The sequence below is a fragment of the Cavia porcellus genome, unplaced genomic scaffold (assembly GCF_034190915.1).
Source record: "Cavia porcellus strain 051 isolate PalLab524CR breed Dunkin Hartley unplaced genomic scaffold, mCavPor4.1 scaffold_20, whole genome shotgun sequence".
Lineage (NCBI taxonomy): Eukaryota > Metazoa > Chordata > Mammalia > Rodentia > Caviidae > Cavia > Cavia porcellus.
The window spans coordinates 30,078,042-30,103,957 of record NW_026947503.1 but is presented as its reverse complement, the minus strand read 5'-3'; the positions used below and the strand labels follow the sequence as shown (position 1 = coordinate 30,103,957).

General features: G+C 33.3%; 1 protein-coding gene across 5 annotated transcripts in view; it reads left to right on the top strand.

The window, feature by feature from the left end:
• The window catches only part of Dcc (DCC netrin 1 receptor), a 1,081,241-nt gene that overhangs the window by 846,630 nt on the left and 208,695 nt on the right, over positions 1-25,916 (top strand). For all 5 annotated transcript variants that reach the window (XM_063231626.1, XM_063231625.1, XM_063231624.1 and 2 more), the window contains exon 13: positions 19,092-19,233. In XM_063231626.1, coding sequence (XP_063087696.1) covers positions 19,092-19,233 — 142 coding nt within the window. The remainder of the gene's footprint in view (positions 1-19,091; positions 19,234-25,916) is intronic.

Here is a 25,916-nt window from a genome sequence, read left to right as displayed (position 1 = left end):
TGTAACTCTTAAGGGTGGCTACAAGGCAATATTGTTTGCCAGACATTTTTGATTTTTAAATGCATTTTCATCATCTTAGATATTTTGCAAGTTCCAGTGAACTAGTACTATGCTTAAACAATATTTAATGCTTTCAATCTAAATTTCATTTATAATGTCATTGTTTCTGCTTTTGAATATACATTTTGATTAACTATAAAAGCAACACAAAGAATATAATGCCTTTGAGATTTAGTCTTTCTACATATAGGTGCTTTGATTATTAAAACATTAAATCAGATAAAAGCCTTGTCTCTAAGGACCTTGTTTTCAGTTTCAATGTACTACTTAATCTAAACTTGTCCCATTCTAACCTCAGCTCTCATAGACTTTTGCAGATAAAATGATTCCATGGTATTTTTTTGGTAAGTCATGAGCTAGGCTAAGACTGAATCACAAAAGCAAGTTGTTAAGTATGTAGCAATTTTACCATTTGGTTCTTAAACTATTGGTGGCTTGGATTTGGCTACAATAGAAGATTTAGACCCATAGAAATTTTCAGATGCTACCTGCTGGGAATTTCTTCTTTCTTCTGAAGGTCAACTTACCAGTACATCAAAATTCTCAGTACTGACAATTTTAGTAGGATTATCAGAGGCCTTTATTTCTTATTAGAGCACATAAAGTTTACCAAAACCTTAAACTACAGCTCTGAAACACCGTATAAACTAGTTGTAATACAATAAAGAGAGAAGTTGGAAATCATTAATCTAAATAATATATTTGAAAATGAAAACAGGCACATTGAGCTTACATGCTTGATTTAACTTTTCTTTACCAACCTTTTCAGGATGCTCGTAAATTCATGATCTGAACAGGGATTAATTTTACTTACCACCTACCACTTTTTATATTTTGATAAAAATCCTTTATAATTCTTGAAAAGATTTTGTGGGGTTATTTCTGATAAGTTGTTATGTTTGCTAATTTTGTTTTTGTTTTATTTTGGACTTATATATATATGTGCGTTTGTTTTTAATTCTTAGTGACAAGGCAAGAATAAAACCTAAGATGTGGGTCATTGTTAGTACAGATGGTACCTGACTTGCCATGGTTCGTGTTATAATTTATTTATTGGGCGCTGGTATAATAAGAATACACAGTCAGCAGCAAGCATGCCCTTTCTGTGTTCAATTTTGATCTTTTCCCAGAAAGATGCAGAAGGATGATTTCTCAAAGCCATGCAATCACAAGGGGAAAGCAACCAAAGCTTGAAAATGTGCTGTTTCTAAGCTGTGATGCAGCCAGATAGCGGGATACTAAGTCCATTCTGCATTTGTGACATAGCCACCTTATGATGCTTTTATTGGGACATATCCTCAGTATAAATTGAAGGGCATCTGTAAATGGGCTGGAATTAAAACTCAAATCATGCTGACTCAAGTCTGTCTTTTCCTGTACTCCCTAGTTGCTTAGACTAGCACACCTGATGAGTAGGACAAATAACATGAGTGTCATTGCCTCTCTTATAGATTTACACATCTTCCCTTAACATTCATGGAAGAGGAAAAAGATTTGCAGGAAAATCAATGATTCATATAATTCATACCCAAAACTCCAATAATAACTTTACCTCTGTATACTCACTTCCAAAATAACTACAATAAAGCAGATGATACCAAAAAGGCTAAAATCCTTGGAGATTCTTGTACTGATATGTTACATAAATATGTAATACTAAAATTCAATCATTTCTGCATGTTAACATCCTTCCGCACCCTTCTTTGGCTCTCTCGCTTAAGGACCAATTTTGTAAATATTCATATGTTTTGAAAAGGGAAACCAAGTGAAAATAGGAAATCTATTCTTATCTCTATGTGAAGACGTGAGATGCACAGATGATGGTAGTTAGTCTCATGTTGCTGAATTTGTCTAGGGAGCAAAAAGGATTTCTCATTAAACAAATGCCACTGGGTACAAAATTTAAAGGCCAACACTGAGTAACCCTAGTCATTAATCCTAAAAAAAGAAAATCAATGTGCACAGAATGTTCTGTGATGACTTCCAGTCATTTACCCCTTAGCCATAGTCAGTGGCTACATTACATAGTCTTTACATGACTCATTACTAAACAATAGAGCGAAATGGGTCACAAAAGAAGGGATCAGTAAGTCAGCACTGGCCTAATTATTACAAAGAGAATGTTTTTACAAATGACCTGCAGTCAGCTTAGGAAAGAAGAAATATTTTTGTTCAACCATCTCAATATTTCATATGAATATAAAGAAAAGAATTCAGCCATAATTCATGAGTAAGGTAAACTCTGAGTTTAAAGAGAAGACATATTTAATCATGGATTGGCTTTAACATGATAATGTAGATAGATAAGACCTGAGTTGCCAGCTCTTTGCCCACAAGCATGTATATCCTGATTCAATACAAAAAAATAAAAGGATGATTTCTTTTAAACTTTTCTGTCCTCCTTCTCACCCTTCCTCTCTTCTTTTCTTTTATGTCAACTCGAAGCTTAGAAAATTTCATTCAAACACTGGCAAAGAAAATAAATTTTACTATTTTGACATGTATTATTTTAATGATGTTTTCATAATAGTTCAATCTAATTTAGAAGGGAGAGACAATAGGTAATATGTGTAAATCAAAATTTTAAATTAGAATATCAAATGATAGCTTTGCTTTTATACTTATTTCATTCTTCTTCTAGTTCATCCTTCAAATTTTAATGAAAATCTAATCATGGAGCACTATTACATTTCTAAGTGATCAATGTGTGTTGCAATGTGCATGTATTTTCAATCTGTAATTTTACCAGAAACAAAATTTTGTCATTGTTACTGTCATTTACTCAAGGGAATATTTTTATAAATTCTGAGTTGGTTGATGCTAACTACAGGCTCATGTTGCTTCCTCAGCATCCAGCTTGATAGTGTTACAGATGTTTGATCTGTCCCACATACACCTTTTCCTTAAACACTGTGGACTTTCCTTTCCTGGCCCTTTAAGCAATTTCCCCTTCCTCAGCCCACAGCTCTTTTCACTCCAGGGAGCCGGGACATCACCACATAGCAGTTAAAGAGAGCTGTAATTCCAAATTTTTTGAAGTCTATTTCTTGGAGGTATAATTTCATTTTTAGCTTCTTGCAAGTTTTGCTCCAAGCTCTTGTCAGCATTCTCAATTGTTGTCACTCTTCTCTTTGTCATTCTTTTCTTTCTTTCCTCATCCAACATGTAAGCCAAAATCAGGCTGAGAGCATGTTATCTAAGTGTTATAGCGATTGATATATTGTCAAGGAAGAGCAAAGCACTGTGATTTGAAGTGAAATCAGAATAATGAAAACAAAACTCCATTACAATTTGTATTTATTAATACCTTCAATACTATCAAATGAATTCTAAATTTATGACTGAGTGATCGATCCTATACATCTTATAGTAACAGCAGGAAAGTTTATGAACTTAAATTTTAGGAAAATAAAAAGACAAATGGATACATAGAAACTGAACTATGAGGAAAAGTACATACTTTGTGAACACACTATATACATTCTCATTCCATTTTCCCAGGCTGAAAAAAATAAATTAACACGTAAGTGTAAGTAAGCATATTTTTACATATGATACATTATTTCATACCTAAACTATTTGTTGTATACAGTAGTTCAATCTTTTCTACATCCTTTCTACTTACCAGAAAAATACCCTATGTAAAACACCTTAGAATCACATTTTTTGTTATACAAGTATCATTAAGGTAAATTAAATTGGATCCACCAAGAATTTTCCATGGGCTTTATGAGAGCTGTTAACTGAGTTTTTGCAGGTACACTAGCCTTTAATTACACTTTGCTTTCTAAGTTTCTGCAAAGGAAATATTAAAAGCAATGGAAAGGGATATACTGCTGTGTCCACTCTTTCATTCTAGAATTACACTTAGCTATCTGTCACCACTGTCATCCTCTGATGTTTGTGAATGTGTTCAGATGTCACACTCATGATGTAGATAAAAGCAGGTTATATTCAGATCCCCCCGAATAAGCTCACACATGTAGGATGATTTGCAAAGTATTTCACAAAACTCCGCAAAAATATTTAGAATTTCATGAAATAGTATCTCCATACAGTATCTTTGGTTGACATGCATGTGTGTGTGTATATGTGTATATGTGTGTATGTAGGTAAATATAAAATGTGCATATATTGTATGTCAGATGACAAGAATAAAGTCAAGTCTGGGGCATATTGGATCCCTATGCTGTTATGTTGTTTGTGGTGTACTTAATTTCTTTTTGTAACATCTTAGATATGTCATACTGTTTACCTATCATGAAATTTACCCATTTAAGCTAGATAGCCATCACTACACTTAATTTTATAACTTTTATTACCTATAAAATATATCTTTAAGAGTAACTTGTTACCTGCATTAACTTCTAGCATAAGTAATCTCTATCCTTTTCTTTTTGTGGGGTGAGGGTGGTTTTCTGAGATAGAGTTGAATTCACTTTGTAGCCCATACTGGCCTCAAAATTATAACAATATCCCTGCCTCAGTTTCCCAAGTACTGGGACTAGAGGCATGTAACACTATGCCCAGCTCTATATCCTTCTTTACATCTATAGATTTTCCAGTTCTGTACATTCCATATAAATTCAATTATATATTTTATGGTTTTTGTGAATGGCCTCTTTCAATTAACATAAATTTCAAGGTTCATCAGTACGATAGCCTGTATCATGACTCTGTTCCTTTTTATATATAAATACTATTGCATTTTATTGCTATATTACATCTTGTTCACCCATTATCAGATGATTGGGCATTTTGGACATGTCTTTTCTAGCCATTGTAAAAATGCTACTGTTTGTGTTTTCACTTCTCTTGAGCATAAAATTAACAAGGAATGAATAATATTTAATTTTATAACATTTTGAAAAATTGCCAGACCATATTTCAAAGCAGCCAAACCAGTTTGTATTTTTACCAACAGTGTGTGAAGATTCCAGTTTCTCTACATCCTCCTTAATAGTATTGTCGTTTATATTTTAATCATTCTAATGCTTGTGAAGTATATCATACTGTTCTGACTTTATGGGTTTAAAAACTTCAATAGTAAAGAACTTCAAAAGATGTCTCAAACTATCTGAGTGTTTAAAAATTATTTGACAAATATTTCTTCAATCATGAAGGATTCTACAAAAGTGCTACATAAATGATGTCTCAATTCTTTAATGTTCTCAGTCCTCACAAAATTATATTTTCTTAGGAAAGAACTGAGTAAAAATTTTATTCTCTATCTCAAGATTGGAATTGCTATTGGCCCTTTCAGAACGTAGACTATCTTGGTTACTTTTATGTCTGAGACAAAATACTTGAAGTCCATAATGAATGAAGGAAAGGCTTATTTAGCTTACAGTTTGTGGAGTTTCAGTCCATACTCAGCTGGCTCCAAGGCAGGGTGCCATGGCTAAGGGGCAACTGTCATGGTGGCCACAAGCAAAAAGAGCAAAAAAAAAAGGGGGGGGGAAGCACACCCCCTTCCCTCCTTTGCATTGTATGTCTGCTACCCATCACTGGACAGGTGCAGAATTTACACTGCCAATTCCAGTGCTAGACAATGAGCCAGTTACAAACTCCAGATTCAGCTGTAACCATGAATGCATGAGGCTTTGGGGTGGGGGTCACCCAAACACAAACCATAATGTAGGTAACATCCTAATAGGTTATTAACCATCTCTGAAACTAACAAAATGAAAATAGGTACTAGTTTATGTACCAATGTTTTGTTTCTATGGCTTACTTTTTAAGGTTTGTTAGTTAAAAGTTGAATTTTTCTTCTAGAAAGAAGAAAATAAACAATTGTTTAAATTCTTATTATGCTTAAATATTTCATGAAAGATCTTCTAGGATGCCTATGAACCAGTCTCTCATATTCCAAATAAAAGACTGACAGACTTTTTAAAAATTTTTATATTGTGAGTATTTAACAAAGTAGATTAGAAATAGTGCCTTATACTTGTTACTGTGGGCCTTCTTTCTAATATCTAGTTTTCTAATGGACAGTGGTAAATTCTGAATTTCACATCTTCCAGGAAGATGTCAGTTATGATACATTAAAATGATCATTGAGTAGCTTCTTTCTATATTTCATATTTTTGGAAATGTCTATTAGCATTGCTTAGAATAAAAATCTTTAAAATCCTTTGAATTGGCTTTAATCTCAATTTTAATTGAATAAGTACTTTAGAATTGTCTTATTATTTTCTTTATCATCTAATGGTGCTCAAATAGATATCATTTTAAATAGTCAGCCACAATATACTCAGTAATTAAAATGATAGCCAACTACAGGTGCTGCTGATTGTTAATTAAATGTATAATAATTATGTATATATGAAATGATAACTGAAGTATTGATACTTATTTTATTTTCCAAAATAAAATGGGTCTTACTGTTCTTAAATCAGAATTCATTGTAGAGAATTCATTGCTGCAGTGGATTTTCTGAACTTTAGTGGAAGATGGTCCTAGTCTTTTTGTATGTATAAATTTAAAAAAAGGTACAGTTGATCAGAATTGATCTGACTGGCTGCTGAATGACTATAGAAATTTTAATTGGTTTATTTGCATAACAGGCAATAGCCTGCAGATGGTTCTATGGGTTCTGAGTATTTGAATTTGGCAAATTCTGGGGCCATTATATAGGAGTATAACAGTCATTAAGCACTGACAGAGCCCCTGTTTTTCCAGAGGCTGCAGTCTATCAGTGTCACTGTCAACTTGCTGATCAGTCTTTACAGACATTAATTAGTTCACATATTTCTAGTGATTTGGTGGTTAGAATGCATGACAAAATAGATTTGACATTACTCTTTTTGAAAAATTGTTGTTGAAATGTATGACAGACATTAGCTTAGAAAAAAATTATCTATACCATAATAAGTAAAATTATTATAATTTCTAATTATTAAATCATATGATTGAGAAACAGCTAAGCAAAAATAAGCAAGCACTGAATAATATTACTTGCATTTCAAGATTTCTCAATGATAAATCTTATCCGGAGGCATATATTCTAAAAAAATCCAAAATTCATTTTCTCTAGAGGAGACCTACTATGGTAAACCTACTTAGTTTAATAGATTTATTGATTAATTCCAGCAGCAACATGTAATCTATCACTAGAAAGGATCATGCTCTTCAGGCAAAATAATTTAGTGAGCTAATTCAGAAAGGTTATCAAGTAGATTGATAAACCTATGAATATAAACAATAGCAAGATTTGCATTGAACATTAATTTTAAAACATTGTCGTGAACAATCCAAAATAGGGTTTTTATAAAATGTATAATTTTTAAAATTAGAAATGAATTTTTTTTTTTCAGTATTGGATTTGAACTTAGGGCCTTTCCACTAGCTACATCCAAAGCCCTTTTTCCTAAATTTTTTTTTTTTTTTTTTTGAGACAGTCTCTCACCAAGTTGCCCAGGTTCTAGTCCACTTTTGGAGCCTTTAGAGTGCTGAGATTACAGACTTGCACATCATATCTGGTTTTAGCAGTGCAATTCTAAAACCACCTTAGCTCTTCTGATCGTAAATGTATTCCTGATATTTCACCTGCAACAAATACAGAAATTCTTTATGTTAGCTACTTACAAAGTTGAGAAAAATTTCCAAATATGAACTGAAATGAGGCAAAGAAATTTTGGAAGAAAGAAACATAACTTGAACATTTCACTGGGAATATGATTTTATGTAAAAAATGAAAGTGTCTTTAGATTTCTGTATTTGAAAAGGGGTCTGAAAATCTGAGCAAATGCTTTTTTCATTAGAAATATAATAGAAATGAAAATCGTAAAGACAATTATTTTATTTTTTAGTTGCACAGTAATGCCATTTATGGAAACATTGTATAGGATATTGTTATTACTCTAACAATTCTATTGACACCTGGATACTTAATGTTTAGATGTGAAGTGTACACCATAAATTATACTATGGTCTGTCTTTTGGCCTTAGATGAAGATTGAAATAGGAGGGAACTGTTCCATTTACCTCATCCTTAGAAGGAAAATTCATCAGAAGGCTCAAATCTATATTTCCTACAGAAAAGCTCTTCAAAGCTTGTGTAGTTCTGGAAGCAGCCAGCTGTTACTATGAGTTATGTGAATCTGACCTGTAATCCTACCTGACATTTGAAACTCAAATATTTTCCCTTATTTCTCTAACACAATTAAAATATTTAGCCTCACTTCATTTTATGAGACATAAATAGCTCCGTAAGTACTCAGTAATTACTGTACATTGTAACAAATGACCTCATAAATACATTGTAATGTCCCATGTAATTACATGGTAAATCGTGTCTTTGAGATGGCTGCTCAGAGATTGAAAGCCTGCTGGTTTCTGAGATTAATTACTTAAGCCCTAATTTGACAGTGTGCTTGAAGATATGCCTGTGTTAAAAAGCCACTTCTGCTGTTTTTGTAAAGAAAATTGCTTCATAGCGTGATCTTATTTCCTTCTTTAATATAGACCCAGCTGTACATGTTTATCATTGAGTATCAGGCATGCTAAAATTTTGTTATAAATAAAAACAAAGCAGGCATTTTTTTACACCTGATGAGAATGATCTACAATATTTCTTCCATGAAATATTAGGTAGGAACTGGCTTTGCAATGATAATATTAAAGGTCCTGGTTTTTTACTTTTTAACTTTTTAATTTTTTGGCAAAACTTAATATTCTCTGATTAAACACTGAACAATCGGTAAGATAATTTCTTATTTTTTCAAGAACCCAAATATTCTAGTCACTGTAGTGTGAATGCATTGTTACAGCATCATGAGTTCATCATGATTATTCTTAATAAATGAATTTTACCTTAAATCAAAGAATTTTCATGTGACATGAATCAGTATTGAAATTCTTCTCTTTAATTTTAGATGTTTAAATATCTGGCAAAATAAGTTGTACTGAAGTTACTCCATTCACTTTACTGCTCAAAGATATTTTGGTGTCTATATTACAGAAGAAAAAATTGAAAAACAATGGGAAATAGGCAGACACTGTAGTTCTGTTTTAAATCAAATATGTCCCATATTCTGTGGCTTTTAAAGGTATAATTTTATATATAATTCCCGTGATGTATTTCTATTCTGGTTTTCTTTGCCTTTGTTCCTGTATTAAATTTGTTATAATACTTTTAATAGTTTTATTTAGAAAAGAATGGTACAAGAAAGAATCTACGATCTCAAGGAGTTAATGAGCTTCCTTAAACATTCAGCGTATTTCCAGGGAATGACTTAGGGACTGGAGAATAAAATCTATTGATACTGACAAATTCTAAAATGTATTACTCATAAGATTGCTTTATCATGAACTCTAGGGAAAAGCCAAATTGCTTTATTGTAATGGAATTTTGTCAAAGTGTGAATACCTCTCAGAAATTACATTCCCAATTTCTAAAATCTAGAAGGAAACAGCCCGGCTACTAGGCGATGCATAGCAAATTATCACATGAAAAAAAAATGCTATTTTAAATCCAAGACTTTAAGAAAGGAAGACTGTAGCTATTTATCAACACTGCTTCTCTGTCTGTCTGTCCATCCATCAGTCCATCCATCTACCTGTCCATCCATCTCTCACTCTCTCTCACTCCCTCCCTCCTGCACCATGTCCTAAACTTGGGAGTCATTTTCTTTTTTTAATATTGGATGATTGAGTTAGATTTTTGTAGTTATTCTGAAAGCCATGGTGGCAGGAAAGATTAACTAATTTTTCATCCAGTGCTGGGACCCAGACATTGACTCCAACAGGATTTAGATGATCAGGAAACAAAAGGTGTTTCTACAGATCACTGATCAGAATTTGGCAAAACTGCCTCAAAGAAACCACCTCTTCACACACTAAATGGATGCTTGCTTATAAAAGAATGTTGTTTTCGGAGATTTATAATCTGGTTGCTATGATCAGATGAAGCACTTACAAAAGTAATCCAATGTCAGTGATTCTTCAATTTAGTTTTTTTGTTTGTTTGTTTGTTTGTTTGTTTTTGTTTTTTTTTTTTTTTTTTTTTTTTTTTTTTTTTTTGGTCTTTTTCGTTTTTATTGGTACCAGGGATCGAACTCACGACTGCTTGCTTGCAAGGCAGGCACTTATGCCGCTGAGCTAAATCCCCAGCCCCTCATCAATTTATTTTTAAGTCTGCAAACCAAACATGGGACGCCACAGCGAACTGATAGTTCTTTGAAAATGTGCTTCCATTTTTTGTGAACTTCTGTGAGATTCAATGCAGCTACATTTAGTATTTCTACTTCTAAGAGTAAAATAAAAAACAAGAGTACTGTTTTATATTTCACAGTATTTTTCATTTTTTAGCCTTTTCTCATTGATCACGTATCAGCAAGAAGAGAGAAAAATAAGTACAATCATGTGACATATGATTGATGCTGTTAGTAATTGCTTCCTATGAACACAAGCAAATTAATGGAAATGTGATGGTAATAGTGCATTTCCTGCTCATGCATCTTATTGTACTTACTGAATATTTTCATTCATAGAACCACGTTCCTTCTCTAAGCAACAATTTAAAAATATGTGCTAGGTAGAGCAGCTAATGAGATAAGCACCAGGTATATAAATTAAAAAGACCCAAGTGCATGTCTATGTATCTGTGCTGAGGATTTGGGCCTTAGTGACATATCAGATTGATTGTTCAATAGGTCAGTAGTGCTTATTGATGAGCATGAAACTTTGGGACCAGAATGCTGTTACCCTCATCACTACTGAGACATTGTCAAGCAACTCAAAGCAGCAGCTCCCTCATCTTTTCCATATCTCAGAGCCTCATCTTTAAATAATTTTAGTATTTGTACAAAATACTATGCTTCTATACTATAAATTTTCAAACTACACAGGGTGCCTTATGCCTCAATGATACAATAGGGAGCTCTTAGTGAAGGTTTGCAAATCTGTTTGACACTAATTTACTGATTCAAGTCCCTTCTAGTGCTAAAATGGTAGGAGCTGGGGGAATTATTAGCTTTCCTGGTCTTCCTTGGAATTTTAAATGTTTAGCACTTAGAATCGGATTCAAGGGTCAGGAGGAAGTGTTGCCACATTCACTTTTTAGCATCAATTTAAATTAGGCTCAAAGGGCTGGGCATATAGCTTAGTAGCACAATGCTACCTGGCAAGTATGAGGTCATGAGTTCAGTCCCAGTACCAAAACAGAAAAAAGTGAATGCATGAAAGAAAGAAAGAAAAACAAAGAAACAAAGAAACAAAGAAAGAAAGAAAGAGAAACGAAGAAACAAAGAAAGACGAAAGAAAGCTCCATTTACCTCAGCTAGGAAACACATGAAACAGCACATTCCTAATGACATTTCTCACAACATAAGAATGATCTCTTTTGTAAACCTGAGATATGTTCATTGTATTCCTCTGTGGATGTATGCAAATTTTCCAGTGATGTTGCAAGGTGACTTGAGAGCAATAATTCGATTAATTTTGTGCCTCAGTTTCCTCCTTTGTAAAATGGTTAGTTGGTGTTGATATCTGCAGTCCACTACCATCAGAGCCACCATGAGGTGTGCCATGACTCTTAGCCAAAAAGTGATTAGAGATGTTCACTCAGGAAAACTGGTTGAAGTTTAAAGTTCAGTGTAATGATAACAGTTGTGCAAAAAAGACTAGGAAATGTGTTAGGTACTCAATTCAAAAGTCAATCAGGCTTGTTGTTTCAGAATATGGAATCAAGTAGATAAAATAACTACATTAAGACGGGGAAATGTATATTAAGAAGGAAAGTTTTGATAGACTCATAAAAGATTCGTGCTCCTAGAGGACTCTGTCTTGAAGGAATTAGGCAGATTTAACAGTGAAGAAGCATTCACCAGGAAGCAAGACAGTGTCTCTACCAGGGAAACCCAGACAAGATAACAATGATTAGCTCATGTGCTGCATCAGAAAACTGAGAGTTTAAGTTTCTCATTCAGAAACATACATTAACACGGAAGATAACTGACAAATGTGTAGCGATGTGACACTGTAGGCATGGGGACCTATTAACTATGGCAAGGCTCTGGGCAACAGACAAGTTAGGATCTGAATCAGGGAGGTGACAGAGGGAATCTAACCAAGAGGATAGGCAAGAGTTGCAAGGAATATACATGTTTGCTAATTGCTAATGTGCACTTTAGTAAAACTACATCGTGTCTCTGGAGTCATTGAAGCCTATTTCATTCTCCACAGAAATTCATAAGAGACTCAGGTAACCAACAATACAGAAAAGGAGTGAATCTCAGAGCCTAAAGCTGGCTTCAGGTTAGGATTCTTAGATTCCTGCTGTATTCCACCAAAAACATTCCTAATTGCTACAGGAACTTCTTTCAAATTGTGTCCTGAAACCCCCCTGTTTAGGAAATGTAGATAGATAAATAGACAGATAGATGGCACCATTTAAAAATAAACTTCCTTATTGGAAACTGAGTGTGTTTAAAGAGAAACAAATGTGGATTTGTCGGCCCTTGAAGTTCACAACAGAAAGAGAAAAACAAAATTTTGTTATAAAGGAAATGTACAGAGATAGAAGCTTAGGAAATGTGGTTTCCGAGAAAAATTAGTTGGTGGAATTGTCATGTTTTTCCTATTTTCTCACTGCTTGTACGCAACTTGAGTGAAGGAAAAACTAATAAAATAATGGAGCCCATATAAATGATGACTCCAATATCACTCAACTGCATAGGAATTTCCCTGGCATTTGCGAAATATGGTCAAATATACAGTTTTATTTAAATAAATAAATTTAATTATCTTCCATAAAGGTTATTTCGAAGTAAATCATTTTTTGATAATCAGAGAGAATCAAAACCATTGAGGAAGCTAAATTTTACAGTTCTTTTTCCCCAAAACTGTGAAAACTAGAATTAATCCTTAATTTAAGACAGCACACTTTAAAAATGAAAAGGATTAAATTGGCCTCCTCAAGTAATAAAAGGACCAAAAGTCAACTCACAGCTGTTAGAATTGATCTTTTTAAAAGTCAAAAGTCATGTGTTAAGCACTTTTAATAAAAATCATTTCCAGGCTTGCCCAGAAAGACAGGTTGTTACAAAAGAATGTTTCCACAATGGAGACAACTTTAGACGGTTTGATGAAAGAATGGAAACTGAAGTCTGATTCACTAAGGGTGGCAAAACATCTCTGTATTAAAAAAAAAAAAAACCTCAAATAAAAATGAGTAAATACTATCATTTAACTTCCCAGACCAATATCATGAAAAGCATCCAGCCATAATAGCCACAAAAGAAGAACCTATGAAAAAAATTTTTGTTCACTACAATTTCTGTATAAGATTGTAAATCAATGAGAAATCATAAAAGAGGCTCAAAAACAGCCACTGTGCACAGATTGCAATGAAAAAAAAAATGATAAAATCATTTCCAAAGATGAAAAATAACTCTTGAGGAGGTTTGCCTTCCTGGAGTATAGTATATGATTGATTCTATTAATTAATTGCTATTAGGCATTGATGGTAAAGTATTGGCTATGGAAAATCACTTGTACAATCACTGGGAATCCTGAACTATGATAAAGAAAAATTATTATCTGTCAAAAACAAAATATTAGACATTATTCAATAGTGTAATGGAGTTCTTCAAATTTAGCAAGTGATTTACAATTATTTGGTAGACATACTAAGAAAATCTCTCCTTTCAAGATGTACATTGAGATTTAGGTCATTTATAAGTTTTATGAGAGGCCATGGGATACAGCTATGAGCAAACAGTAACTGCAAATCAAAAGGTTTCAAACCTTAAACCCAGGTTCAGCATTTACTTGGGGGAGGCACTTTCTGTTTGAATTTACCTTTGACCTTAAGAACAATCTGTAATTCTGAAGCAATGGTCTCTCTTGATTTTCCAAAGGCCATGTGTGTAAGAAGATTCCCATGATTTAGTTAAAGCTAATCATTAGAATTCTGTTTTAGTATCTTTAAGACCATCTCATATGGAATTTCAGTAAGTAGAATTGTCAAGCAGAGGCCTAATGATTTCTTTCTAAATTGGGAATTGACAAGAACAGCATTGGACTCCGTAGTTGCAAAATATTCGATGAATTTACAAAGTGACCCCAGACCAATACTTCGTTTGATTCTATTTCCTTCTTTGTAGAGCTGTTAATTAATAATATCAGACATCAGTACCTTGAAACTCTAAACAATAAAGATAAGATGATAAGTCATGACTATCCATTGTTTTCTAGTTATACTTACTGGTGTTTAAAATCCGGGGGGGTGGGGGGGCAATATATGTACATTTATGTATGAGTTTGGTGGGGAGAGGAGAATGGACACACACATGCCTACTGAAGGCTATGAGAACCTTGGGACCAGGAACAATATGCTATTTTTTTTCAGTTGATAGCTAAATAACTTAGCCAAATGAATTAAATATGCACATTTATGCAACTATATGTGTTCTTAACAGAATATAAAAAGCTTTTTAATAGATTTTCTAATCCACAGTTTGCATTTCTTTGTTCTGTGTATTCCTAGTTATTAAGATATCACATGATCTTTCTTGGAAGATGCTTTATATTATTGTGACAATTTTCCCTCACTTTTAATATCACTATGTCTTAAATACCTTTCCTATCTTATCCCTTAAGCCCTACTTATACCTGAAGGATGGATTCCTCACAACATCCTTCTCAGCCACACAAGACAGACTCTCTCCCTCTAGTGTTTCTGAGAGTATTCTACTTCAATGCCTGGCATTTTATTTTTCCATTATTAGTTTATACATGTTTTTCATTAGAAGGGGTAAACTGTGATTTACTTGAATATTTTCTTTTATTGCCAAGGATATATTTCAAATCAATGATAAATAAATGAATTATATTCTCTATGACTTGGACTTCCCCTGAGGCAATATTAAACAATAGGGACAGTTTACAACCCACCTCTGTCCCTAACTGACTGCATGATTTTTAAGTTATCCATGAACTTAGTGTCCCTGTTTACCTGATTGTACGAAGATCATGACACTGAAAATTTATATAATCATTATTATGAAAACATGTCAGAATTATAAATATTATTGCAAAATATATAGATATATCTTTGGCAGATTGAAAGTGCTGGTAAATATTAATGGAAGTCATGCTTAGTTTTTCACATCAAATGATAGTGTGAGTGAAGAGAAAGACTTCAGGTGTACCACATTCTTTGAAGTATATCCTAGCAATGTAACCTGATCATGTCTATGTAAGGAGGTTCCTCTAAAATTATTAAAACATATTTGTTACATAATTAAGAGTTGATCATAATTTTCAGATGCTGTAAGTTTTCCTGCTCATCACAACTTATTTGTGGCCCAGAATCAATACCCATTGTATTATTGTGGTGTTCGGTAGATCCATGAAAATTGTGTGTATACAGCCCCAGCTGAGATTAAACAAGGAGATTCCTGCTTTCTTGTTTCAGCTTTCATATTGGGAACAAATGCCCTTTTTGGTCTACCCTGTGTTCTGTGCATTTGTGTTAACTCTTTGCAATGACTTACAGGGAGAGTGCTGTCCTGAACTGTAGTTACTATTCCTTCATGCAACATAGGTGACAATGCACGTTGTGGAGAAAATGAACTAAATAACTGATCAACTATTAAAATGCAAGGTTAACAGATCAATAATAATATTAAGTTATCTTTAACAGAAAGCTACAAAAAGTAAAGTTATGCATAGAGAAATTGGCAGAAATGGAGTGTTGCAATTTGGGACTAGAAGGAATCTATTTTTTTTTTTTTTTTTAATACCGGGGATCAAACTCAAAACCTTGCGCTTGCCAGGCAGGTGCTTACACTGTTGAGCTTTGTTTTCTTTATTTTTCAGTATTTACAGAGTCAGCATTGACAGTTCCTCTGTAGAATGTAACTTTGTAAATAAGGAGAATCTATTGAAGACAGACACTTTCAGATTGTCAAAATAGTACATAACGTAACTTTAGATGATATTTATGTCCTTTCACAGAAGAATTTAATTATTTATATATCGTTTTTTTTTTTTTTTTAATGAATCTGAAAAATAAGAGTCTTGCACTCTTTTTCCTGTGGAGTTCTGTTCTGACTTGGCCATTCTGACTGATTGTCATAAGGTTGAAGAGACCCTGGGTTTGTGTATTTACAAGCTATTCCTTGACTTTAGGTCTAGCTTATTTCTTTTTTTTTTTTTTTTTTTTTCTTTTTGAAACAGAGTTTCACCAGGCATTTCAAGCTGGCCTTGAGCTTACTTTGTATCCCAGGATGGTCTCGAATTTGCTGAGATCTTCCTGCCTCAGCCTCCTGAGTGCTGGGATTATGGGCATGCTCCACCACGCCCTGCTATCTATCTGGCTTATTTCTAACAGTCACATATTTCTAGCATCTCAAAACAATAAATTGTGTACTTACTGTAAAAATTACCTCTCTAAAATATACTTCTCAAGTATTCTGTGTGCAATATTATTATTTTAGTAAAGCTACATAACACTAACAGACATTTAACAAAAACCTGTCCTCCCAGTCTCTGTGCGAATTCCCTAGGCAACCAAGTTCATTATTTTTAATTCTTATTTATTTTTTGTCATTCACCTTTATATTTCTCAAAAATACACTTGCCAGCATGTCTTAATTCACTATATTACATCTCGTACTTATACACTTGTATCCTCATTTATCTGCCCCAATCATTTTTCTTCTTGTTTCTTCCTACTTTCGCTTTTTCTTCTTTGGTTGATGTATAATTAAAATACTGTGAAATTTACAAATCTTAAATAGCCAGTCCCATCACTGTTAGTTGGCTTTAAGTATAGCAAACAAAGCAGACTTGATGGCTTAAACAATAGAAATTTGTTTTCTTGCAGTTGTGGAAACTGTGAATCTAAAATCAAGGTATTCACAGAATTGCTCTGAGGCTGCCTTCTGGGCTTATTGAGGGCTGTCATTTTCTTCACATAGTTTCCCTTAATCCTCTCTTCTTTAAAATCACCCTCATACTGAATTATAGTTCACCCTAATAATATAACTTAACCTCAATTGCTTCTGTAAAGGACCTGTCTCCAAGAATAGGCAGATGATGAGGTATTGGGAGATAGGACCACAAAATATGAATGTTTGCAGGCACAAATAAGTCCCAAATAGTGAATTTTTACATTTGTCTTCTTCCATGAAACACATAAAAGACTTCCATCATCCACGAAGGTATCTTTGGGACCATTTCTAGTCAGTCCCAAAGTGCTACTGCCATAGGCAATAATTCACTTGTTTTCTATTACTATTGATAATTTGTCTGTTCTTGAACTTTATAAAAATAGAATTATATTGTATGTTGCTCCCTTGAGTCTGATGTCTCCACATATCAAAATTTATATCACACTTCACGTTTCTTCAATGCTTTCCTGATAGTTTTATACTTGTATTTCAGTTGATCTCTATCTTACATTTTAAATTTTTTTCTTAGTTAACATTCTCATTTACCTGGAGTATTTACTCCATTAGTCTCCTGATAAAAGACAAATTTCTCTCAAATGATGTATATCTGAAACATGAGTGCATGTAGTTCTCTAAGAATATATAGTTACACTGTATTGTGTACTATCTTTTACTTGATTACATAGAAACTACTAGAGTCTAAATAGAATCTCTAGTGTTTCACAGTGATGTACCTTGATGGAATTCCAGTATCCTTGTTAGACCAGGATCCCAAATTCTTCTAATTTGGGGAGGATTTTATTGGGATGATGCTGAACCTTTTTTCTTACCATTTTCTATCTTCTATTTCTGACTTTTATTTCATCTTATCAGTTAAGTACAGGGAATTGTGAACTAACCATCTAATTTCTTCTCTCTCCAATTTCCTAAGATCATATAATTTTTTTCTTCACAGAATTTCAGAAGATATCTTATAATGCATCTTCTGTTGTACTTATTAAATGTCTAATTTATATAATCATATTTTATTTTAATATTTCAATATGCCTATATCTTGTTTCTAGTGATTGATTAAATATCTTCATTTAGATTATCAATGTACAATGCCTTTTTTTGCACCAATTAGATGTATTATTCTATTTACTTCAGGTCCTGTTATTTTTGTGGATTTTTCTTCTATATTTTATGCAAAAAGTTTTGAATCTTATAGTCTTAAATCATCAGTTTATATGAACAAAATGCTATAAAGTTGAATTAAGTGTGAAAATTCAAATGCCTGTGTGTGACATGTTAAGGATAGCCTCTCTGTTGGCGTATTTATTGGTCAAGGAGCCAGCTCTCCTTCCTTAAGGCAGAGTTGTCAGTTTCTACTGAGACCGATTTCTTGATATTTACTCTGGGGAGCATATGCTTGGTTGCTGTTTCTGTAGGTGTCAGAAAAAAGAAGAAGACACGAATGTCTCACATCTTTGACCTAATAATGCTTGTCCATGTCCCTCATCTCTCTTGTGCCTGGTAACTGATTCTATGGCCTCTATGTTCAGTGTCTCCAGAGGATAAAGCTACCAGTTGTGCCAATGTTAGGGAGGGTTAGCAAGCTAGTGCCCTATATAGGTAGTGATCTGGAGTTTAACTGATCTTAATTTATCCCTCTTTCCACACCATAACTCATCATGTAAGTTATTTAAGAAACAGCAATTCTCAGATTTTCCTGAAATTTTCATGTAACTTACCTTGCGTTCATTAATTGCTCTTCAGCAAATGTACACATTTCAGCTTTCCCTTTACCCCAGCCTCTACACACCCCTCTAAACTCCACTTTTTCACCTTTCACATCCATTGTAGTCTAACTCTTTGGTTTATACCATGAAGGACATGTTCCTGTCATTGAGCAGGACTTGCGAAGAAAAAACTATGCTTTCTACAATTAAATGACCTGTATCTTTTGGTTAAAATAATCAAATATGAATGTGGTCTTACTGTAGAAACAGGTTTAAATCAGGTCAGTGTGGGAATCCCTAACATTTTTTGCCTCCTTATTTAATTTAGATGTGTTTGAATCACATCTTAGACTGTGTCCTGTTATCTGTTTCATTAATGCTTTATTTTACATTTATTATTTTACAGAGTATCAAAGTAAGCTGGCTTCCTCCTCCATCAGGAATGCAAAATGGATTTATTACTGGCTATAAAATTCGACACAGAAAGACAACCCGCAGGGGTGAAATGGAAACGCTGGAGCCAAACAACCTCTGGTACCTGTTCACAGGTCAGTGTTCACACCGTGTGGCCTGGCGAGGTCGGGATGCATTAAACACTCTTCCTTCTAAGGAACATTGATGGTTTTTCCTGGCAGATGACATTTATTGGACCGAACAAGAATAACCTTTATATTTTTAAACTTTAAAACTTTCACTATGTATTTTGCTTTTGGATCATCACCTTAAATATATCACAAAAGTTTTAGCCTATTACTTTCTCGGCCTTGATAATTCCACACTGCCAGTTATCAAATGACTCTTAAAAGCTGCCTAGTAAAGTGCCAGATTTTAAGCAACTTAGCCCTGTTCCCCAATCTGCAGGATGAGAAAAGGGTACAAAATGAGAAAAAGGAGAGACATGAAATAAAGTTTATTCTACTTTCATAAATACATAAGTAAATCCAGTCTTATACCAGTATTGAGAGAACTACGAAGAAAATACATTCTCATTTTGTGAAATGAAATGTCTTGAGCAACTATTTCTAAAATAACAATATGTAATTTATCTATTGATTTTGTAATATTATTTTTTTTGAAATTCTGTATTATTTCTACCATTTTTTTCTGTTTTGCCTTTTTCTCTAAATAGTTTTTCTTTTTTTTTTTTTTTTAATGCTTTGTCAGCCGGGCGTTGTGGCTCACGCCTGTAATCCCAGCACTTGGGAGGCTGAAGCAGGAGGATCCTTGTGAGTTCAAGACCAGCCTGGGCTACAAAGGGAGCTCAAGGCCAGCCTGAACTGCATAGCGATACCCTGTTTCAAAAAGACAAAAAAAATTAAAATTTAAATTTAAAAAATGAATTGTCAGATATTTCCTTTAACTACTGGAGTCCTTCACCCATGTCAGTCTAGGTTCCTAGAAAACTGATTGACACAAGAGTATCAAGGTAATGCCATTGGATGTGTGAGCCCAGAAATGCAAGTGGTAATGAACAACAGAAGAGAGAGAGGAAAGAAAAGAAATCCAATAGTGGGGATAAATTGATAAGCTGGAGTTGTTCCAATCTTGCAACAAATACATATAGCTTGCAGGGTCTAGTGCAGTGTCTCTTGAGAAGTTACACAAGCTGCAGTGTTTTTAATCCATGGAACAATGGGAAATGTGGGCAAGTTTACCTGGCTGTTGTTCATTAAACTTCACCAACATGGTGGACTGTTGTGAACCTCCAGACAAACACTGGAAAGCCAGAGGTGCTTGAACAAGAAAGTTTTCAGTGTCTTCCAGAACTGTGTGTGATTGTGGTTTGGTGGAGGACGGTGGTAGCAAACCTATGGCATGCATGTTATTATGATTTTTCCCCCTTTAAGATAAAAGATGTTGGTGTATGCATTGTTTTTTTTTATAACTAAAATATTAGTGTTCAAATTTAATTGCAGTACTGGCACTGTGTGATAATTAAGTGGGTTTTGGTTTGCAATTTTGATATCTAAAATGTTTGGCATCACAAGTCCAGGATAAGGCTCAGAGTTTAAAAGCTCTTGGAATAAAGGACAAAACTCTCACCAGGGAGCTCTTCATGACAGCCTTTGGGGAGGTAAAGTTGAGACAATTGAGAGGTCACAAATGGGTCCAAAATAAAACACAAAATATAAAGTATATAATTTACATCTGATGAATAAACTATTAATGCAATAAGAAGAAAAAATCTTTTATTTTCCTCCTTACCAGATACTCAGTAAATTTCCATTTCAAATCCGTACACACAAGTATTTTAAGCTGTTTATTTAGCCTGTAACCTGAGACTTCAGAGTAGCCTGTTTTTCCGCTCAGAGATTTTTTCTTCGTTTTTTCTCTGTAAATTTTTAACCTAATATAGTCCTTCCAAAGTACATTGTCAAACTCATGTTATCTGCTATAAATGTTAACAAAATCTCCTAGGCAGGTATTATTGGTTCTAGGACAGAGCTATAACATTTTAGTATATTATGTAAAAAGCTAAGTGTCTATGTTTTGATTTTTATGTTTTACCTAGTGAGCTTGTGGGAAGAAGGTAAAGATAACTGAAGTTAAATTGATGTATATATGCACATTAGGATATGTAGTGCATACATACACTTTATGTTGAAAAATATTACAAAAATTGAAAAATCTCATTATAAATATATCAGTATAATTCTTGAGAGTCAATATTTGACTAGAAAAAAATTTAGGATTTTTTAAATCTAAGCATTTCTTTCTATGGATATGAAGATATCTTCTATAGATATAAAGATAAGATATAGATATAAATACAAGAATATCATTGCTCTCAAGGTTTTGTTATCATTGCTTTTCATCTAAAATGAAAGAATTAAAATTATAAAATAAGTTTATTTTAAAGAATAATAAAGGATGAGCACTAAAACAGAAAAACCAAGAATTGGATATTGGATTCCCTGAACTATAGATGACCAATCAATATTATAAAATGTTCAATCTCATTGACAAATAAAATAAAGTGAAAATGCATTAACATTTTCCTTTGATTAAGGTAATAAAGATAAAAGTGAATAATGATGCCCTATTCAGGAAAGTATAAGAGAAACATGAATTATCATATATTATGGGAACAGAAAATTTCTAGAATATTTCTGGAAAGTAATATGCATGTATATGTTACATGTGTATAAAGATAAATATGTATATTTCTTTATATATTTTGTCATGACAATAAATTGGATGAATACGTTTTCCAGTTTTTATAAATTTATCTTAAAGAGCTATTATATGTTTGGCAAATATTCTATCTAGAAACATAGATATAACAGCATTCTTTTCTTAGTAAATAATTTTTAAAAGCCTAAATATCCAACTATAAGCACTCATCTAAAATACTCAGACATAATTATATCATGGAGCATTATACATCTGTTAAAATGTTGCATAAAGTTTTAAATCACAAATCAAATAGTGTACAGAATTAAAGGTGAATGACTCGGTTTTATATTGTATATGAGTGCATGTCTTAGATATTTTTGTCATAGCTGAGACAGAGTTAAAGGAGAAAAAGTTTATTCAGCTCACAGCTTGTGGAGGTTTCGTAACATAATCAGCTGGCTCCAAGGCAGGGTGACATGGAGGAAGGGACAACAGTTCATGGCGATAGAAGATACCAAATACAACAAGAGGCAGGAAGAATAAGCCTTTTTTGCCCCCTCTTTTTTTTCTTATCTATATTGCAGGAATTTTGACTGTCTCAAGCCAATCAGTAGACTGATCAAACAACTACTCACCCTTATTCCCAGCATCCATTTTCCCAGCATTGATCCATAAGTCAGTCACAAAATCTAGATTCAGCCACCTCAAAAAGGCCCATCTAAAAGTGCACGAGGCTTTGAGGGAGCGTCTAGACACAAATCATAAAAGTGTGTGTTCATATTTATAAATGAAAATTATACATTTGTAAGAAAATATTTTGAACAATAAATGTTAAATTATTAATAGCCAAAGTTGTTTACTTTTCTATTTTTTTTCTTTAAAGAGAATAAAACAAAACAGAACATAACAAAGCAGAGCAGAGTAAAATAATACAAATAACCCAGGATTTCAGAAAAAGGAGGAAATCAACAGTGACTACCATAATATCTCTAGTTTTCTTTGAAATAGATATCCATACCTTCACACACAATATGTTAATACAAATCAAAATAGTATAAAAGCAATCAAAACCAAAGAATGAGAGATTTAAGGGCTTTCAAGAGCAGACACTAGGAAATCAATAATGGCTACCATAATGTTTCTTGATTTCTTCCAAATAGCTGTGCATATCTTCATACATATTAAAATCAAATAATTGAAACAATCTGAAACCAATAAAAACCAAGAGTAAAATCATTATTGGATTTTGAATCCAAATGATAGGAAATCATCACGAGGAATGAATAAAGCATGGTGTCTCTTTTCCTTCAGTGTAGTTGTTCATACAATCGCACATAATAAGATCAATTATTGTAAACCCTTTAGGTGAAGTTCTAGGCATATATAAGCCTATATATGTTCATCTATCCTTTCAGTATTAGAGGTAAAAACAAAACAACAAATAAATAACTATAAGAGCCCAAAAGAATAACAATGTAGACTTTCAGAGCAAATGAGCATAAATTTTGTTGTTTTGCATAGTTATCTGCATATTACCAGATATAGTCATGCAAAACTGATCTAATCCTATGGATGTTAACTGTTCTGTTCCAAAAACTAATAGAATTAGTGGCATAATCATCTTAGTAATCTTAAGTGTATATATACAGATTTATATATTAATTCTTTTCTCTTTTTCCTCTCTATTTTTTCCTCTTTGAGCAGTTTCTTAACCTTTCACAACATTTATTGAAGATTTTGTATCGTGTTTACTCTTTTACATTTTTACCCTACGGAAATAATATGATATTTACACATGTGAATTTGATTTATTTCATTTGTGAATATTGTCTAAAGACACTTCCATTTATCTATAAAAGTCTCGATATGGTCTTTCTTTATACTTGAGTAATATTCCATTGTATAAAAATACCACATCTTTTTCATCCATTCCTCAGTTCATGGGCATTTGAGTTGTTTCCAAGATTTAGCTCTTACAAATTGTACTGCTGTAAACATGGGTGCACATATGTCACTGTAGTATGAAGTTTTTACTTCTTCTGGGAATATGCCCAGAAGTGGAATAGGTGGGTCAAATGAGACTTCCAATCCCAGCTTTTTGAGGAACCTCCATTCTGATTTCCACAGTGGTTGCACCATTCTACATTCCCACCAACAGTGTAGAATAGTTTCTTTTTCCCCACTGACTCTCCAGCATTTGTTAAAAGTTGTTTACTTTTTTAAACAATGAAACATGTAACTTCATAAACAAATGAAATAAAAATCAAGACTCTAATACCAAATTGCAACACGTGGTTAAAACTGATGATTTCTTCCTTTCTAAAGGTAACTCTGTATCAGTGAAACAAGAGAGAGATTCTGAAATAAATGAATGATAAGCTCTAGCTAAAGAATTTTCTGGTATGAATTGTGTAATGTTTATTAGTTATTTTGAAAATTTAACACATTCAGCTCAGTATTATCAAACTAGGATCCCAACTCACTAAATACATGAACTACTTCAACTTTACCTCTAAGAATGGCAACTTGCTAAAAGTGCAAACAAGCATTAATCTAGTCACTATTAAAGACTGTTTTCACCCTTAAGCTGCCATTACAAACTTGATTGCTTCAAATAATAGAAATTTAGTGTCACAATTCAGGAGGCAGAAGTCTGAATCAAAGTATTGATACCAGTTTTTTAGAGAAAATCTGAGAAAGGATTTCTTGTAGTTATCAAAAGTCCTTAGCATCCCTGGTTTATTGGTCCACTGTGCCAAGCATGACTCCAATCTCTGCTCCCATCTTTGCATCATCTCCCTTTCTGTGTGTCTCTGTGTCCTTCCTTATTCTAATGAGGATACCAGTCAGTGGAAATAGGTCCGCATCCTAAATCCAGAATGATTTTTCTTGAAATCACCCACTAATTGTATCTCAAAAGACCCTGTTTCTAGGTGAGGTCACATGCTGATGTTCCAGCTATCCATGGGTTTGGGACGGGCGCTGTGTAACTCATTATAGCTTTCTTTTATCATTTTTCTTTCAAGGACAATCATTTTTAATTATATCCTCTAATAAACTTCACTCATTTAAAAATGAATCAGCACCACATTTTGATTCATCAAAAATATGTGTGACAGTTTCAATTTCCAATCAGTACTTGGTTACCCCTCACTACTCAGGTTTATTAATATTTCAGTGAAAAACAAAGAAATGGGATGAACTAATTAGTTCCTTATTGGGGAGACCTCACAAATGTCCATTGTTATCTTTATTAACTTGTAAGGGCCTGATTTCCATATTTGCAGCTTTTTATACTATTTTTTCATTTCATGAAGAAAAATCATAAAAATACATTAAGGAATAAAAAATTAAAAGAGTAGTTATATTTTAACTATGCCTAATTATACTGCAATAAGCCCTCTATTATCCACCTATAATACCAATGAAAGCCAGCCATAGGTTCATGCCTTAAAAATTTAAACACAAAGCCAACAATAGTGATACATGCCTGTAATTCTAACATTCTGGGTGGCTGAGGCAGGAAGTTTACAAGTTTGTGACTCACCCTGGCAACTTATTAACTTTGAAATATCCTGCCTCAAAATTAGAATATAAAAACTTGAAACAGATCAAATGTAGCTTAGTGAGCAGAATCCACCTAAAACTGATCCCAAGTAGATAGATTAGATAAAGTACGTAGGTAGGTAAGTACTTTCTCTCCTTTACCCTGTGACCTGGCTTCAGAAACACCTGTTACATTTGCAGACATCTTGGGAATGTTTTCAAAAGCTTAAGGAGAAGTATTACAAACTAACAGACTGGCTGTGGTTTAGACTTGTCCCCAGGACATATCTGGTAACAGATACACTTTAGAAGCAATTGATTTTGCATGTAAATCTGCCGCACTGTAAATGAACAAGATTTGACCCCATGTTTTCAATGCCTATAAGATACATGGATATATTGATTTGGCTGTTAGAAAATTGAAAATACTTGAATGCTTCATTTATATGATACAAATATTCAGGCATAGAGACTCAAACTTTCTTTTCAATCCTCTATTTGTTAGGCAGGTATTTTGTTGTTATTGTTGCTGTTTTTTACTACGATAATGAGACATCTGCAGAAATGA